Here is a 16,474-nt window from a genome sequence, read left to right as displayed (position 1 = left end):
GGTTGTGGACAAATTGCTTAGGGCACATATTCAGTATTTACATAACTGCTGTCTCATTATCGTTATGAAGTGCAGGGCTAACAATATGTATGCAATTGAAGGTGACATTTTGTGACGCTAATGGGGTAGAACTATGATCTCTTTGCAGAGTTAACGCCCGTCAACTTTATTAGGAAGCCCAAGGTTTTAAAAAACAGGTGAAAACCAGCCTTCAGAAAAGTCACAGAAAGTTAGTGTAAGCTACCAGCTGTTAAAAGGACAGGTGAACATATTCTTAGCTGAAGAGAGTATAATTTAAAAATTACCAAATCAAATGGAAAACACTTCTTTAAGTAATCTCTTTTTCAATTTGCATTTTTCCATGTGTGAGCATAACTAAACCAGCACAGAAAATTAAACTGGAAATTGGAGAATAAAACTTAGATTTCATTATTTTTTGTCATTTTTTTTTTCCCTAGCTAAATGGTCAAAAATTATTTCTCTGTGACTATATGTGAAAATAAATCTGTCAGCCATCTTCGTTACAGTTTGCACTTCATACTTAAAAATTTATTTTCTTTTACTTGTATTCTGTGGAGATATTTGTTCTCAAGAGCTTTATGTAACTTTCAATGCAAGAATATAGTGATGATCGATTGGCTTAGCACGTGGATTTCTTGTAGAATATATCCATTAAAGTAATTTGTAATCACATTAATTTTACTAGAGCAGTTTTGGGGTTTTTTTGAGTTGGTCTAATATCAATGGTGGTAGTATAAGGAAAACTGAAAAAGTGAAAACCTTTGAACCTCTCTTTTAATAATAATTTATTTTAAGGGGTCAGCATTTTCTTGCTAGAGATTCAGGAGGTTCAATTCTAGCCAAGGGTATGGGTATGCAGTGTTAATACAGCCTTTTCTGTAGATGAGTATTTATTTGTTTTCTTTATTGCCTTCTCTGAGATCTCTACACAGCTAGAAGACAGTTAAACTTCTTGGTGATTTTCTGTGATCACATTAAGTCACAAGCTGTGATAGAGAAAGCTCAGATGTGGAAAGAGTCATTCTTAAAGACACCATAAGCTAGATGATATATTAATATTTTTTGATAAGAATTTGAATTTATGAAATGTCATATTAGAGAAATCACTGGAAATTCGTGGAAATTTCATTAACACACTGGCAGTGCTTAAGGAAATTTCACATTATTTCCATGCTACCTTCTCTGTAGTTCCAGAGAGACAGATTGAAGAATTAAAAAATGAGTCATTTTTGCTTTAGGTTGCTCTTTGATGTTCTTTCTGGAGATAATAACCATAATGATCAGGCTCTCTCTAAGTGAGCATCACTTTCACTTGTGCCATCATTCCTGAGAGTTTGGCTGTCTCAAAATTGCTTGTAAAGGATTTAGTGGAGTGGGTGAAAGTGTATGATATGACGGTTCAGTTTTTTCACCTTGTTAAGAAAATTGGAAATACCTTTTACAATGATCCAGTGAGTTCTCAGCCATGTTCTAGGAGAATGTTTTGGCTTTACACTATCCAATGCAATAATTCTACTTGGCCTTAGTTAACTGGTTATTTGGTTAACTGGTTAAGCAAAGCTTACGTTTTGAGAACTCCTGTTGAAAGTCCGTAACATCAAGGATATATCAGTATGGTCCTTTCAAAATGGCTAAACTCTCTGCTTGAAACTTCAGCGTTCTTGTCAATGTGACTGTCTTGTCTGGGGGCAGCAATAGCTCACAGAACCAGAGTATTCCAGTGACTGATGTACTCTAAAACTTCCTCAGGGATCAGGGACCCAATCTTTGGTGTTCAGCTGAAGCACCTTTGGGAAATTGTATTCATTTCTCCATTAAGTGCTTGGTAGAATTTAACCCTGTCCTTCATGGCCAGCTTAGTGGCACAATAGTCCTTGGTAGTATTACAGAGGCCAGTAGCTCTCACTTGCCTTTTAGAGGTTTTCCTTTGTGAAAGAAAGTCGATACAGTCAATAATTTAAAATTATTTTTGCTGCACAGAAGAATATAGTTGTGCTATAATCCTTAGACTTCTCTCTCGTTCTTTTTCCTTGGGATGGTACCATCTGCAGTCCATGTCATTTTTGTACTTGAAAGTTTGCCCAGTGGGATCATTATGCTTGAATGCAGTTCATTATATATTATTCTTTTCTTCAAGTTGGTGTTTTTCTTCTTAGCAGTATGTTACCTTATCATAGTTTTAATTTCTCCTTCTACCTCAATTGGAATTAAAATCTATGTGTGGTGAAAAAATACATTTTTACAAGGAAAACAAAACATGTAACAAGAGATACCTAGTTTTTTTCTTAGTGTACTCATATTCTTATCTTTACATTCCTTGCCTATCTGGGAAGAATGAAATTAATGAATAATCCTCTAAGGGAATTTTTTATGCAGATTGTGAGGAGGGTTGAAATATTTAATATGTCGAATTTATGTTTGATTGTGTTACATTTTACATTTCTATTTCAGGAAATTCAAGATCTTATCAGCAGTGGATGCATACAGTGAAGGTATAAACTTGGTTAAGTAATTATAATGGCCATTCTGTTCTTTAAATCTTTGTCCTTTTCCTTACATATATGGAATGGTAAAAGTTCATTCATTTGCAAGGAAAATATAAGTACACTCTGTAATAAATAACATGTCTATTATGCAATCCTTTGGGGGGATTTTTTCTTGAAGATTTAAAAACAACAAAAAAATAAATCCTATACACAAAACAAATGCCAAAATGCACAAGGATTTTCAGTCTGTATAGTCAGGGATTTCACTGTTTTCTGTGTCATGTTACATTCCCTAACTGTGAATTAGGTGTGACAGTACAATTTGATATGAAGTTTATCACTTCTAGTAAATAGCAATTTTATTAATATGGATTTGTGCAGTTTGGCTAGCCAAAGACCTTTGGTATAACCTTGTTATTCTGCAAGATTAGTACAATATATTATTTTAGATTAAGAGAATTCTTGTGTGATTAAATGATATAGTTCTTTCTGTCAGGTCAAAGTATTTTAAGTTGCATAGTAAATATGATAGGAACACATGAAAAATAGCTTCTGAATTGATTTGAAATGGTAACAATGACTGAGAATGAAAATACATCATTCTGTTAGAATGCATTGATAAATGTGTCAGCTACGATAATGACGTACTGTAACCCTTGTGTAGCTGCAGACAGGGGAGGAAACACAGCTGTGGTTATTCTTACCGATTTTAAAGGAAGGTTGTTTTTTCTTTGCAGCACAGTGTTTATTTTTCTGTGTTGTTGTCTTAAGGTCTGACTTGTGTTAAAATGTTACTAAAATACATTTTTTGTGTATTTCAGAAAGGTGGTGCACTGATCAACACAGCAATGACCAAAGCCACTCCGGCTGTGAAAACAGCATATAAATTTGTAAGATCATCTCTTTCAACTAAATAATACATGAAAATACCACAACTTCCTACCACCTCTCATTCTTCCTGAATCCTTAAAAACCTAAGCATTTTATAAATGTATTGCAGAAAAACACTTCAGCTTGTTAGAACGTTTTTAGCTTCATTTTTCTCATGTAGCACTAGGATTTAGAGTTGATTCAGAGTCTTCCAGATAGCTTGTACGTAACAACAGACATTTTCACAGCATCAGTGTGGTCTTTGTTTTTTTTCAATCATAATACATACTAGAAGCTTATTTGAATATCATTTAGGTGTTTGATACACTGCTGGAAACTCTTCCTAACCTGATGACAACATTATTAAAATATGGACTTTGAAAACAGAAATTCTCATTTACACTAAGGTCCCATAACACAGCACAGGCATTACAAAGTTAACATGAGTGTAAAACATTTTGTAAATGTTATATTTATATCTAATACAAATATAGTGTCATACTATATACTTCTCATAATATATAGTGTTAACATGATGCAGAGATCTTCTCTGTTCAGAACAGATACAGGTTACACAGATGCACTTTCACTTTGGCACTAAGTGCTGCACTATTGAAAAGATGTGGTAATGCGTCAGTAACGTGCACAGCAAGACTTTTCTATCATCTGCTCTTTTAAAGATGATACTAGAATACTTAATGTTTAACTCAATTTAATACTAATACTTATGCGCTTAGAAGATCTTCTTTTAAAAGACTGCCTGACCAGTAGAGCATGTGAAATTATATGGTGTCATGCAGTATGAAAAAACAGCAATAGTGTAAAATGAAATGGGAAGTATTTTAAGGTTTCATTTCTAATATATGGGAAAAGTCTTTTCCTTCTTGCTTTTCCAATTGTTTCACTAGTTGGATGCATAATAAGTAGTGCTAAATAAATCAGTACATCAGTCTAAGCTAGGATATTTTAAGTAAACTTTTCAAACAGAATTTTAAATTTTATATCAGTAGAAAAACACAGCAGTCATGGAAAGAAACAGGTAAATAAATACACTTTGTATTCATGAACTCATAATTTTAAAAATGGTACATTAACAGGTTGTCTGCAAATTATTAGTCTTCAGTTTGCACTAGCTTAGACTGCGCTTACACGATCTTTTGATTTTGATAATTGTGTTCTTGATAATAAAGGTTCACCAAAGTTTACTTCTGTTCAGGAACACTGATAAATTTTGTGTGGATCTGTGTGTATAAGGTATTCATATTTATACCCCTTTTAATTTCTTATGCTGTTGCCCTTTAGGGAGTCTACTACTAGAGAAAGGAAATATGCATTTCTTAATTGTGAGATAACCAATTGGTAGCCTCGAGTAGTGTGCTTGGTGCCATCCCTCAAAGTCAGAACAAAGCACTCCAAAATTCATCTAAATGCTGTGAGCATGATCTGGAAAGTTTAAAGTGGATCTCAGGTTAGCATCTGCTACATGGCGCCCCCCGCATTGTGCTGTTATTGAGCTTGTAGATGTATGATTTAGTGATCAAAAAGACTCTCTGACCTCTTGATTCAAGAAAATTTATTTTTTTTCTGAATTTCCATATATAGAAAACCATAGAAAAATAGGTGATTTACACATACTTGTGCCCTTAAATGGATTCTTCAGAAGTTCTATTTTCTAGACAGCCTTAAAAAATTTTGTAGCTTTTTTCCATATTCATATAAGATAAATACCCTTTCTCCTTTTAGGGTTAGGGATTTTGCCCCACCCCTCCTTCTTTCTCCTCCATCTTCTCTTATTTTTTAACTCTCCCTCCTTATCTCTCTCTTTCTGCATAAGTACATGGTATTCTGTATTGATAATTCATTTTTCTATTGAAGAACATTCTTGGCTCTGTTTTCCATGCAACAGTGATCCTTGGCTTCCTATTTTAATACATACAGAATTCTCCCCTAAATAGCTGCACTATGTTGTTCAGCAACACTGGGCAAAATCTCCATCTGCATAAGAAATCACTTCTTTTCTCTTAAGATTGATGTTGCCCTGCAAGTTGCCAGACTGGAACACCGTAGCAGTCATCTTGAAAATCTTAACATTTTTCCAACATGCCTTACTGCTAAAATACCATTTCAAATTTAAAGCACCGTTTCAAATAAAGGAGTGATGTATGTGGCCATTTTTAGCCTGTCCTTAGTAATACTGGAGAATTTTTGAGTATGTGTGTTTTCTTAGCATTGGCATACGAGCACTGAAAAAGATCCTTAAATAAGGGCAAAACATGAATGTATAAAATATACTGACAATGCATGTATGAAATGTGTGATAAAGGTTATTGTCAGTCTTTATATCACCAGGTGTTTAAAAAAAAAAAAAAAAAAAAAAAGTAAAATAAATATGGTATCATGAAGCATGTTTCATGACAACAGCCAGCATCTTACAGAGCTATTTAAGTCCTTTTGTTTTTCTAGGCAAAAAATCAGGCAAGGCAAGGAATAAAAGAAGTGAAGAGTAAGTTAAAACACAAGGTATGTAGTACACTTTTTACTTTCTTACCTTGCTTCCTGTATCAGTTTGAAGCTTATACTTTACAAATCACATGAGATTTGTGTTTTTAATGACTTTTGAAATATGCTTAGCCCTTTGTTCAACAATACATTTTTCATAACGAGCCCTCTGGCAACTATCTGTCATTCTATGCATCCACTGAATAATCTCTTTATTGTTTGCATATTTTATCATAGAACAACAGAGGTCTTCAAAGATACATTAACAGGATGTATGTTTTCATAAAGTTGATTGCTTTGATATCACAATCGAAACCTTTGCTTCAAGCTGAGAATTTGAGATGGGAGAATCTTGCAGTGCAATGTATTTCAGAAGGTGTAGTTGTCTGTTTTGGCTTCATAAGATACATGGACAATGGCAACGTTTAAAATGAAGGAACAGTTTCATTTTGCAAAAGCAGCATTGCAGAAATGTCAGAAAAGATATTTTAGGCATTTTGCAGCTGCTTTTCCCATTGAAAATTTTGTTTCCAGTTAAGATTTTTCAGTAGGGAGAAGGAGCTGTTTTTTAAATGTATTTTATGCTATTTTAAGAAAACTTTCAAAAATATTTCCTAGACATTTGAACAATTCATCTTCTAAATGACAATGTTGATAATTCAGCTTCCTGAAAAGCTAAATTTGATTTTCTTACTACAGATGGTATTTTCATGACAGTAATAGATTGTGGCAAGATGATTTTGAATGCATTCTGCATGCATAATATGGAAGGTACGTTTTCAGATAATGATTATAAATAAAGGAATTTAAATCTGTTTTGTTGTAGGAGAGCGAGGATGAGTATGGAACTTGCAGTGCTGGTGCAGGACAGACTGCTCCTGTCTACACATTACGTTACGAGAAAAGAGCAAACTCAGAAAAACGGAGGTTGGCACAGGTAAGACACCTGAAACTTCTGTTCTTATTCACATACATGAGGAAAATTTTTTGCCACTTAGAGCAATGCATCAGTGGATCTGTTTAAGATTGCTGTCTGTGTTTGGATAGTGTGATTAGACGGCTAATATAAATACTGCTGTACTGCTTGAATAGAGGAGAAATATTATTTGTGTTTCACCCCTGTTGAGAGGGGAAAAAAACAGGAGATTTGTAAGTATGGATCTGAGATTTAATTCTTAAATACTGTTTTTGATAAAGGCTTCTCATAACAAATACATTCTGGTCTATTCACAGTTCTGTGTTAAGCTGTCTTTTTTAGTTTTTTATAGTGAAGCACATTAAATTTATATTTGTAATAAATTGATTTGGCAGTCATGTGGCTTTTAACCTTGCTCATATCGTTTTTATTTATTAGTAAAAGTCAGCTAGTTCATACAGTGCCAATCTCTTGTCCTTTTGTTCTCTAATCATTACTAGTCTTGATTTGAAGTAACAGGTGTAGTGTCTCAACTTTGGCAAGTGTTTTAGTATCTTTGGATTCATTTTAATGGTTTTAGTTCAAAGATATCAATAAAATAGTTTTTTGTAACACTTTTTTCTGGGAATAAATACCCGCACATGTACATATTTTAATATGTGGGCATATATTTTTACATTATATTGTTATTGCATGTTTTAATATACACAATGAATGTTTATATATGGATTATTAATGCATATATCTTCCTCGGATAAGAAGTAAATATAGAAATTCAGTCCAGCTGACCTAACAACATTTGGTTTTTTATCTTAGATATTGCAATTATAAAAATCAGAACTATATCATCAATTTGGTTTAAAATTTTTTTTAATTCGTAATAAATAGAAAGTTTGTGAAATTTAACATAGAACTGATGCAGATTATTGCTAAATGATGTTGAAATTGTACACCAGTATTAAGTCATTATTTTTAGTAGGGTTATGAATAATACACAGACTTTCTGCTTTAATTATTTAGGCAGGTTTTACTTTGTACCTGTTTTCTTGATCTCTTAAAACCAGTGATAAGGTGTTAAACTATGTGCCCTTAGTATATTTTTATATACAGGCAACTGTGGTGCCTGCCTTCTTTCAGGAACTTGTCTACTTGTTCTTGTTCACTCAGTATCAGAAGAGAAGATATACAATTCTAAATGTATGAGTATACACCTCTAATGTTAATTACATGAATGGTTATTAAAATATTTTTTTCTAATAGGTAACTGTCACTTTAATATATAGCAACTTCTGCACCACCAAGATCATTTGATAATGTGAGGTACTAAAATGCTTTTAATGCATTATACGCCAACGTTCACAGATTAGTGTAGCTGAATCTACAATTGTATGTATCTGTGTAAACACATGACACAAATGTACCCTTATAGGCAATGTCCAATTTTTATAGGCTGCTTTTATTACAGAAACCTGCAGTAATTGATACGGTAGGACTGCCTTCTATTAGGTAAAGGATTCTAGGGATACAAAGGAACATAATTTACTTTGGTGCAATTAAACATGTCTTTTGAAAGCCGGTGTCCAGACAGAACAATTTAACTTCTGTACGTTCCTGTGTTGGTAGAGCTGCGTGCTGCTGAATCCTTCAGTGTCACTGTTGCTGGTTCTACCAGTCGCCTTTTAGTTTTGAAAACAAGACAGAAGGGAGTGCATGTCAGTCCATAGTTTTGTTGGCGTATACATATATACATGTTTATGTATGTATGCACACACATACATATATGCATATAGGGTTTGTTTACTAGCGAAGCTTGTAACTAATAGCCCTGTAGTTTTGCACCGCTGCAAACAGAATATCCCCTGTTGTCTCCCCAGCTCTTGTCCCAAATGTCACCTGAGCCCAGTGGGCAGGAAGGAGCGGTACTCGCTCACCAAGAGCTTTGGTCTTACGCAGTTTCCTACACCTCTCTCTCATGCTGTTACCACTTTTTCCTCCTCCCCCAAAACAAATGAACCAACATATTTCTAAAAAATATTAGTCTATTGTTGCTGCTCTGGTTTTTGTTTTTGTTTTTGTTCTTGGTAGTTATGCAAATAAGATAACAAATGCAATTTCTGTATGAATAAGCGCTGATTTTAAACTTTAAGTCCAAATAAAAATATGTATTTGTATTCACAAGTGCATGTATATAGGAGGGACTATGTTTGATCTGGTACTGAATCTGCCATTTAAGAGAAGCGTATTTCACAGATTGCTATTGTTGTCAGGCTTAATCTTTTTTTCTGTACCTATCCTGCAAATGAACCTTTCTACCCAGATTTCTGAAATGGTGCCTGTGAGCGTCTATAGCAGTATAAGGATAGTGCTAATATGCAGTTCATGCATTTTGATGTATATTTAAAGTTAAAGGACCAGATACTGTCTAAGTTGCAACATCCATCTATTTGAGTATCCCCCCCAAAACCTAAACAACAAACAGAAGAGAGATTGCTTTTAATGGTCATCTTGCTTCCAAACAAGAGGCACTTCTGCCCTTTATTACTGTCTTTTCCATACTGAAGCATTTGAAAACTTGTAAATATAAAGAATTTACTGTTATATTTTGTCATGTTAGATGCAGGCATTGAGCTTTTCATTCTTCACTTCTTGGAATCATTTAAATAGAAATACTGACTAATAGTTATCTGAGATGTTGTGAAACATATTTACTTCAAAACATTACGTATAATATGAAAGTTTCCTTCACTGTAAAATATTATTTTAATAATTGTTTCATAACAGGATTTTGGGGTCTGGGAGGACGTTTCCTTTAGAATAGGAAGTGAATCTGCTTTTACCCCAGCAAATAGTAGTTTGTCTGTGGGTCTGCTAATTAGTACGGTTATTTCCTGTTTTGTTGATGAGGCTTTAATAAATGTCAAGGGTACAGCCATGAAGATCTCCCAATTAGGCTTTGCGTTTGTAAAACCCAACCCCTTTGCTTTTGTGTGAAGATGACAGTTCCAACTGCAGCCTCTGCCTAACAGGGCTCAAGGGATAGGATACTTCTCTGGTTTTATTGAAAACAAGGCCAGTTTGGCCCAGGGAGAATACCAGCACTGGTCACAGTGCAGAGCCGTTTTTAACAATGAATATTTACTAAGCTTTATCACCGCTGTCATAGTGGTTTTATTTTTTTTTTTTTTTGCCAGATTGGCAATAGGCTTTAAAAAAAAAAAATTAACAGTAAATCAAAACAAATTATAGCATGTAAAATAGCTGTCAAAACCTAATAGGAGGATAAATAATTAAATGTGTTATTGCAAACTGTAGTGATCAGCTTGCCCTCCTATCATTTGCATTTTGAAAGTCTTTCCTAAAAAAATAAAGAACAGGAGTGCACTCATACGTGCCTGTGTGCACGCGCGTGCGCACACACACAATTAATCTTTCTCTAAGATGAATTGTTCTATCTCTGTAATATTCATTTGAGCTTACTCTTGCTTAGGTTAGCTGTTCTACGCTTTTTATACGTGTGCGAGCTTAACTATATTGCAAGTCAACATTAACAGATGGATTGCCCTAAGCAAGGGAAAACCACAACAACAAAATCTAGTGAAAGTGGAGGATTGAAGCTTTTTGTTGTTAAGCCTTATTAAAACCTTGGCATGTGCACTGCTGTTAACTGTTTCATGCCTAGATCTAATAATATGTCTCTGGTATGTTTTATCTCCTACATTAATTAGATATGTAGAAGATATAAGAAATTACCTGCTAACGTTTTTGAGATAAAATTAATGCAAGCATGAGATTGCTTCAACTCTGTCATATTTTGTGAAGGATATTGCTGAGTTCCTTTAACTATTGATGAGTGGGGTACGGTAGTGCATGTATTAGACTGCTGTGCATTCAGTTTTTGCATAATCTATTTTAATTCTGTTTCATTATATGCTCCCAGGTAATAGAGATTTCTGGGTAGACAGGGACCTAAATGCAGTGAGAGCTCTATAAAATTGTTCCAAATTAATATATAATTAAAAAGAGAGCAGGTTTATTATGAGCCTGGATAGAATGCCAGGAAGATCAGTTTGATTTCATGAATATGATCCTTGTAATTTTACTGTTATATCAGGTGATAGGGTAGCTTATTAAAAATGGAGCATTTGAGGATGTCAATAGTCCTAATGTATTTAGTGACTAAGAAAACATTCTTGAAGATTTGCAGAACACCAGGTAAGAACTACCAGTTCACTTTATAATTAGTAAGTTAGCAATGTTCTCTTGTCTCTAAGGAAATGTATGTAATACCTGTAGCTTTAGGCATGCATTACCTTGCAGCCGTAATGGAAACTTGGGCATTTGGATTCTAAGTGTGGATTTACCAGGAATCCCTGTGTGTCAGCACTACTTTAAATGTTCATATATCGAAGAAACCAAGTGAACTACTTCCTGTGACTTTGCAGGATTTCAATACAGTGTCTAAGAAGGTTTTAAAAACACTTTTGCATAAGATAATAAAAGCCAAGTTAAGACTACATATTTTTCCTAGTATTTTCAAACAGAAGAGAATTAAATTTTTTTTATTCTTTTTAAGAGCATATAATGAATGTAGGTTTTACACTTTTATTGCAGTACATCATAGTAACTAGACAATATGTAATTTAGCTTGCAGTAGGTATACTTGGCTTCTGTTCAACAAAGATAGCAAGTGTCAGGCAGCAAGATGTGTTCAGAATAACCTTACCTTCAGGAGTGCCCCATTTATCAATACCCCCACAATGGCCAGTAAAATAAATGACATAATCATTAGCTACAAAGGCCTTCCAGTAACTGATTACCCTCCTAACCTGAAAAAGGTGGCGAGACTGGGCTGTTCTGAAGACTTTTTTTTTTTTTTTCCAGTAACATAAAAGACGAGGGGAGATGGTTGTGATAATGCAGTGCTGAATATACATATTCTGCACAAGGAGACTGAACACCTTTAAGAAAAAAAAAAAAGAAAGAAAAAAAAAAAGAGTCCTGCAGACAACCCCACAATAATTTCAGAAACATAAAAGCTCTGAGTAAGGGCCTTTACCTGTATTTGGATTCAGATGATGTGCTTGAGATCACATCTGTGCCTAGCAGCCACGGGCAATACTGGATATATAGCTGGAGGTATCTTCTACTCTCGTTGACTAAAATACTGCAAATTGACAAGTGTCATAAACGGTGGCAGCTAGTTTTAATGTAAATCATGTTTTGTTTCAGTAAAATACAGTTTTGAAGTTAAGCTTTGGTCAATGAGTAAATTATGTTTCTTTAGCTAATGTGGTATAATTTTGAAAATATTGTAGATATCATTAGCTGCCTTTAATTTGGAGAAAAAGCTTTTGTCTTGGTGTGTCGAGTAAGATCTCTTCATTCTGCAAAACAGTCAGATTTCCTTTTAATTAAAAATGAAAACACCAGGCAGCAAAAATTCAAATTGTAGATTACGAGAGTGCCCTCTTGTGGCTCTGAAACCTTTCTGAAGTAGTACAGGCACACATGTATCCTTTGCCTTTACAGCAGAAGACCTCTTAGAAATCAAGCGGTATTTCCTTTATTTTTTTAACTGAAAGATTATCTGAATTTTGTGCAACTTTAAAAATTTAGGTGCTTTCATGTGTCATGCATAATTTTATTTCCAGGAATACACACTACCAATTGAAGCTATAATTACAAGGTTGCTCAAATCTCTTCCCCACAAGAAGATAGTAGATACTGCTTCTAAACGCTTCTAAACAGTGACTGATTTTAATTTAGTCAGTGACCACATTTAAAGGAAAAAGCAGCATTATAACTTAGCAAAGCTTTTTTTTTTTTTTTCCCTCCGGGATTTTTATTAGTGTGAGCCCTTCGCTCTTATCTGCCCAGATCTCTTCTCACCATGGTTTTAAGGGAAGGACTGTTGCAAGTCTCCACAGCAGAGTTCTGCTATTAATTCTGCAGTCATAAATCAGCATAAACCTTGTGGCTGCCTCTTTTTCTTTGAGTTTTGCAGTAAACGTCACTCGAGAAATCTCTTTGCTAATTACCATGGTTCCAGTTAAAAAAAAAAATATAAAAAAATATGGAAGGACAGGGTAAAGGTCTGGAAATGACTCTGAAATTTGTTGTAACCATGTAGGCCTTTAGTGGAATGCTTGATTTTTCAGGACAAAGTCATCAGCACACCTACCTCTGGTTTATCCTATTGAGAGAGACATGCAGACAAGAGAAAAATTTGCAGATGATTTTTCTGCTATTTTTGTCACCTATTTTAGGTTTTTAACAAATAAAAGGGCAACCTTTCTGACAGTTGAACCAATACTGGTTTGTCTACCAAGGCTTCTGTTTTCTGAAGGATCTGAAAGAAAAATGCTACTTCACAAAGTACCTTCAAAACTGGATGAACTGTTCTGTCCTTTGTAGTTAATGGAAATAACCAAATTAATTTTTTCATCAGGAGAGCTGATAGACATCATAATTTAACAGTGGTATCTTCTGCTTTCATTTGCTGTGTATCTTCTATCTTCCATGGGTCATGTTTTGGCTCCATCAGGCAAAGCTGGGAACCAGAAGAACCATCAGCCAACAGTTGGGACCTGTGTCCCAACTTCCATGTTGCTTTTGCTTTCTGGACTTAAGGTTTGGAGAGCACAACCTTATGTCTAAAACTTCAGCTCTAGTACAGTGTGTTCCCTAACCTTTTCTTTCCCTCTGTAATCCTGTACCGAAGAGTGAAAAAATTGAATAAAGAAGTTCCATTAAAGAACAAAGTCTGACTGAGGGCCAAAGGAGGGAGACATAGAAGAAACAGGAGAAGCCCTGCAGGTATCTCAGCATCTCTGAATGTGAAAGCCCAGATTCAACCCATCTAATTTGAGACCCTACTGAAATGCTGAAGTTAGCAGTAGTGCTTCCCTAAGCACTTTCTGCAGTAAATGTAGAGAGAGGGGCATGACCACAGGGCAACTCAACCCGCCTAGAATCTAGAATGCATCTTGATGGTGCCTCTGTCCTGCTGTTTGTTGTCTAATTGTGGCTCTAAAATATCTGAAATTAGTGAATAGCATCCAAATCTGAGTGCCATCCTTGTTCCACAGCACCTTGTAGAGAAAGACCTTCATTGTTGAGCAGAAGACTCCTACTGGTGGCAAAAAGGAGGAGTGACTCCTTACTAATTTTTCTGGTCGGGAGCCTTAGACCGAAACGTGCTTGGAGTCAATATTTCTGTTTCTAAGGCTCAGTCTTTTTTACTTGCAAATGTGCTTAGTCTGTTTTCAAGATCTTTTTTACTTGCAAATGTGCTTAGTCTGTCTGTTTTCAAGATTCATACAGAGCTTCCCTCAAATAGGTTCTTCCACTGTCCCTAGGTCTGAGTCCAGTGCTGCTGAGGTTTTATCCATCTAAAGTTCTGTGACGCTAGGTGTTTTCCATTAAACCTTGGAGTCTCAAGATTTGTGTTTAGGATCACATCCACTTTGTACATTTTAACTTTGGTGATTTTGGTAAGTTTTCCTTTGAAAAAAGTCACACACGTTCTGCAAACCAGCAGTGATTGCTTCCAGCAGTGATTTTATCATGAGAGAGTTCTGCTGATCTAAGGACATGATGGACATTTTAACCAAAAGATCAATTTAACCAGTAATCTGTTTTACCTGCTTAGGAATTGTATCAAATAGGGAGCACATTCCAGCCAGATGAACCAGGTTTACAGGAATTCTGATTCACTGATGTCACACACTGTACACCCGAGTTACTTCCATGTCTCTTGACTTCCCTGTTACCTCAAAACCTAATTCCCTTTTCTCCCTTTGTGCATATGGACATTCACATGCCTTTGTGCATATGAACACGGATTAGTTTTAGTTTCTTGACATAGGTTTCCCCTTATCTTCCTGCTCCTGTCTCCACTGTGACCCCTTCAAACATCTATTCTGTCATTTCCCTTCCTTCTAATCATTGAATAAACCTAGGGCATTAATAACCATCAAAAAGGGAAAATAAGGGATATTTTTCTTAGTTTGTGTAACAGGAAATTCTGCCTGATGAACCTGATTCATAAAATAATCCAGAAAAAAATTCTATAAATAATACTTGCTTATGAAACATCTGCTCACTTTAGTTGTTGCAAATGGCACTGAAAATCTCCAGGTCCTGTTTTAAAATGCTGAAGCTCCAGCTTATTGCCAATTAATGTGAAGCTAGGCTGCCTTTGGATGGTTCAGCAGCTAGACTGGTGTGTGGCACAGTGCCACAGTGTGTCAGCTGAAATGGCTGGTTTTGCTAAGAATAGCCTCTGTGCCATTGAAAAGAGTGAGTGAGATCTGGTTGGAGGTGATCCCTGACTGTGGGCAGCGTGGGGGCTCGGCCTGATTCAGAGGGACAGGAGATGGTGGAGAACTCCTGAGGGGAAAGCGGAGTGTGATTCGTCAGAGAAAATGGAAGTTTACTTGCTGTTTTGGAGAAAAACATAGCTATTTCTGAAACATAGTTACAGAAGTGTGATTAATCCTTAAAAATCAAAAGCAGTTTTAGAAAATTCTCAACTATTCTCTGTGTCCAGGGGTATAGCATACAGAAAAGGCAGGAAGCTTAGAGTTTGTTATTTTTCACCACAGCAATTCGGAACACAAATAATTCTAATGTGCTATCCATGACTGAGTATCTCAACACATCATCCTTACTTAAAATAAATTCTACCTCAGCATGGGTATTAATGTTTCCTTTAACTGCACGGAAGTCAGTGGAGATCGCTGTTGCATTATAGTTTACTTGTCATTTCAAAGTACTGTGCCCATATTCTTATCTACACATTTCTGGTTGTCTCTGAACAGATTTGGGGGATTTCCTGCTCTTGCAGGTTCTTTCTTGTCACAGAAAAGCATTTCTTTCTGTCACTGGAAACCTACTGGTTTTGTGTGCGTCTGTTTCTATATCATTTTAATTAACAGGATCTCAGAACTGATGACACTTTTGTCTCATGGCATAAAGCAGTGGATATTTCCAACCATTTCACGTTCTTTCAAATGCATCATCTATATGTCTGAATCTGTTAAAGTAGAGAATATTTCTATTCTAGGAAGGATGAAGGGTTGTTTTTATTTATTTAAGATTAATAGTTTTTAAATTATCAATGAGTCCTGTGTTATAATAATAAAATAATTAAAAAGCAAATATAACATCCTAGATAACATTTATTTAATTTATACCCAGGACAACTTTTCTGATATCAGAGGCATATTTTTTGTAAGGCATTATTACTTTGTGTTACTTTCTGTGAGTAAAAATGCACAAGTAATTTTTTTTTCAAGGGATCCTTTCAAGAGATTTATCTAGAATTACTGCTTGCATCTATCCTGGTCTGATGTCCATGTAACTAACTGGTACCCCTAGCATTGCCTTAAGCTTGTGGTTGATTTGTAGCATGTCCCAGAAAAAGAAGAAAAGTTTAGCAACTGTGCTTCTTTTATATCTCCCTTCTTTCCCTCTTCCCCCATCAGTTTCAGCTCTTTTGGAGTGTAATGTGAAGTACTTCCCTGTGATTTCATTATCCATTGCTTTAGGTCAAAATCTTTAACCTGAAAGGAAGGCAACAGGTTGTGCTTAACTAGAAAGTTTGATTGAGAGATTGTTGCTTCTCTACTGGAGGTAAAGCCATAATTACATCTGTGATTGTGTTGTAGAGGAGGACAGG

General features: G+C 35.2%; 1 protein-coding gene across 1 annotated transcript in view; it reads left to right on the top strand.

Annotated features, from left to right (window-relative positions):
* DENND1B (DENN/MADD domain containing 1B) overlaps positions 1-16,474 on the top strand; it is a 168,599-nt gene that overhangs the window by 137,870 nt on the left and 14,255 nt on the right. Inside the window, exons 17-20 of the mRNA XM_014943347.1 lie at positions 2,473-2,513; positions 3,329-3,397; positions 5,841-5,897; positions 6,703-6,813. Coding sequence (XP_014798833.1) covers positions 2,473-2,513; positions 3,329-3,397; positions 5,841-5,897; positions 6,703-6,813 — 278 coding nt within the window. The remainder of the gene's footprint in view (positions 1-2,472; positions 2,514-3,328; positions 3,398-5,840; positions 5,898-6,702; positions 6,814-16,474) is intronic.

The sequence above is a fragment of the Calidris pugnax genome, unplaced genomic scaffold (genome assembly GCF_001431845.1).
Source record: "Calidris pugnax isolate Ruff unplaced genomic scaffold, ASM143184v1 scaffold63, whole genome shotgun sequence".
In the NCBI taxonomy this organism is placed as follows: Eukaryota; Metazoa; Chordata; class Aves; order Charadriiformes; family Scolopacidae; genus Calidris; species Calidris pugnax.
Note: the sequence above shows the minus strand (reverse complement) of the source record. Positions and strands in the feature narration are given on the sequence as shown.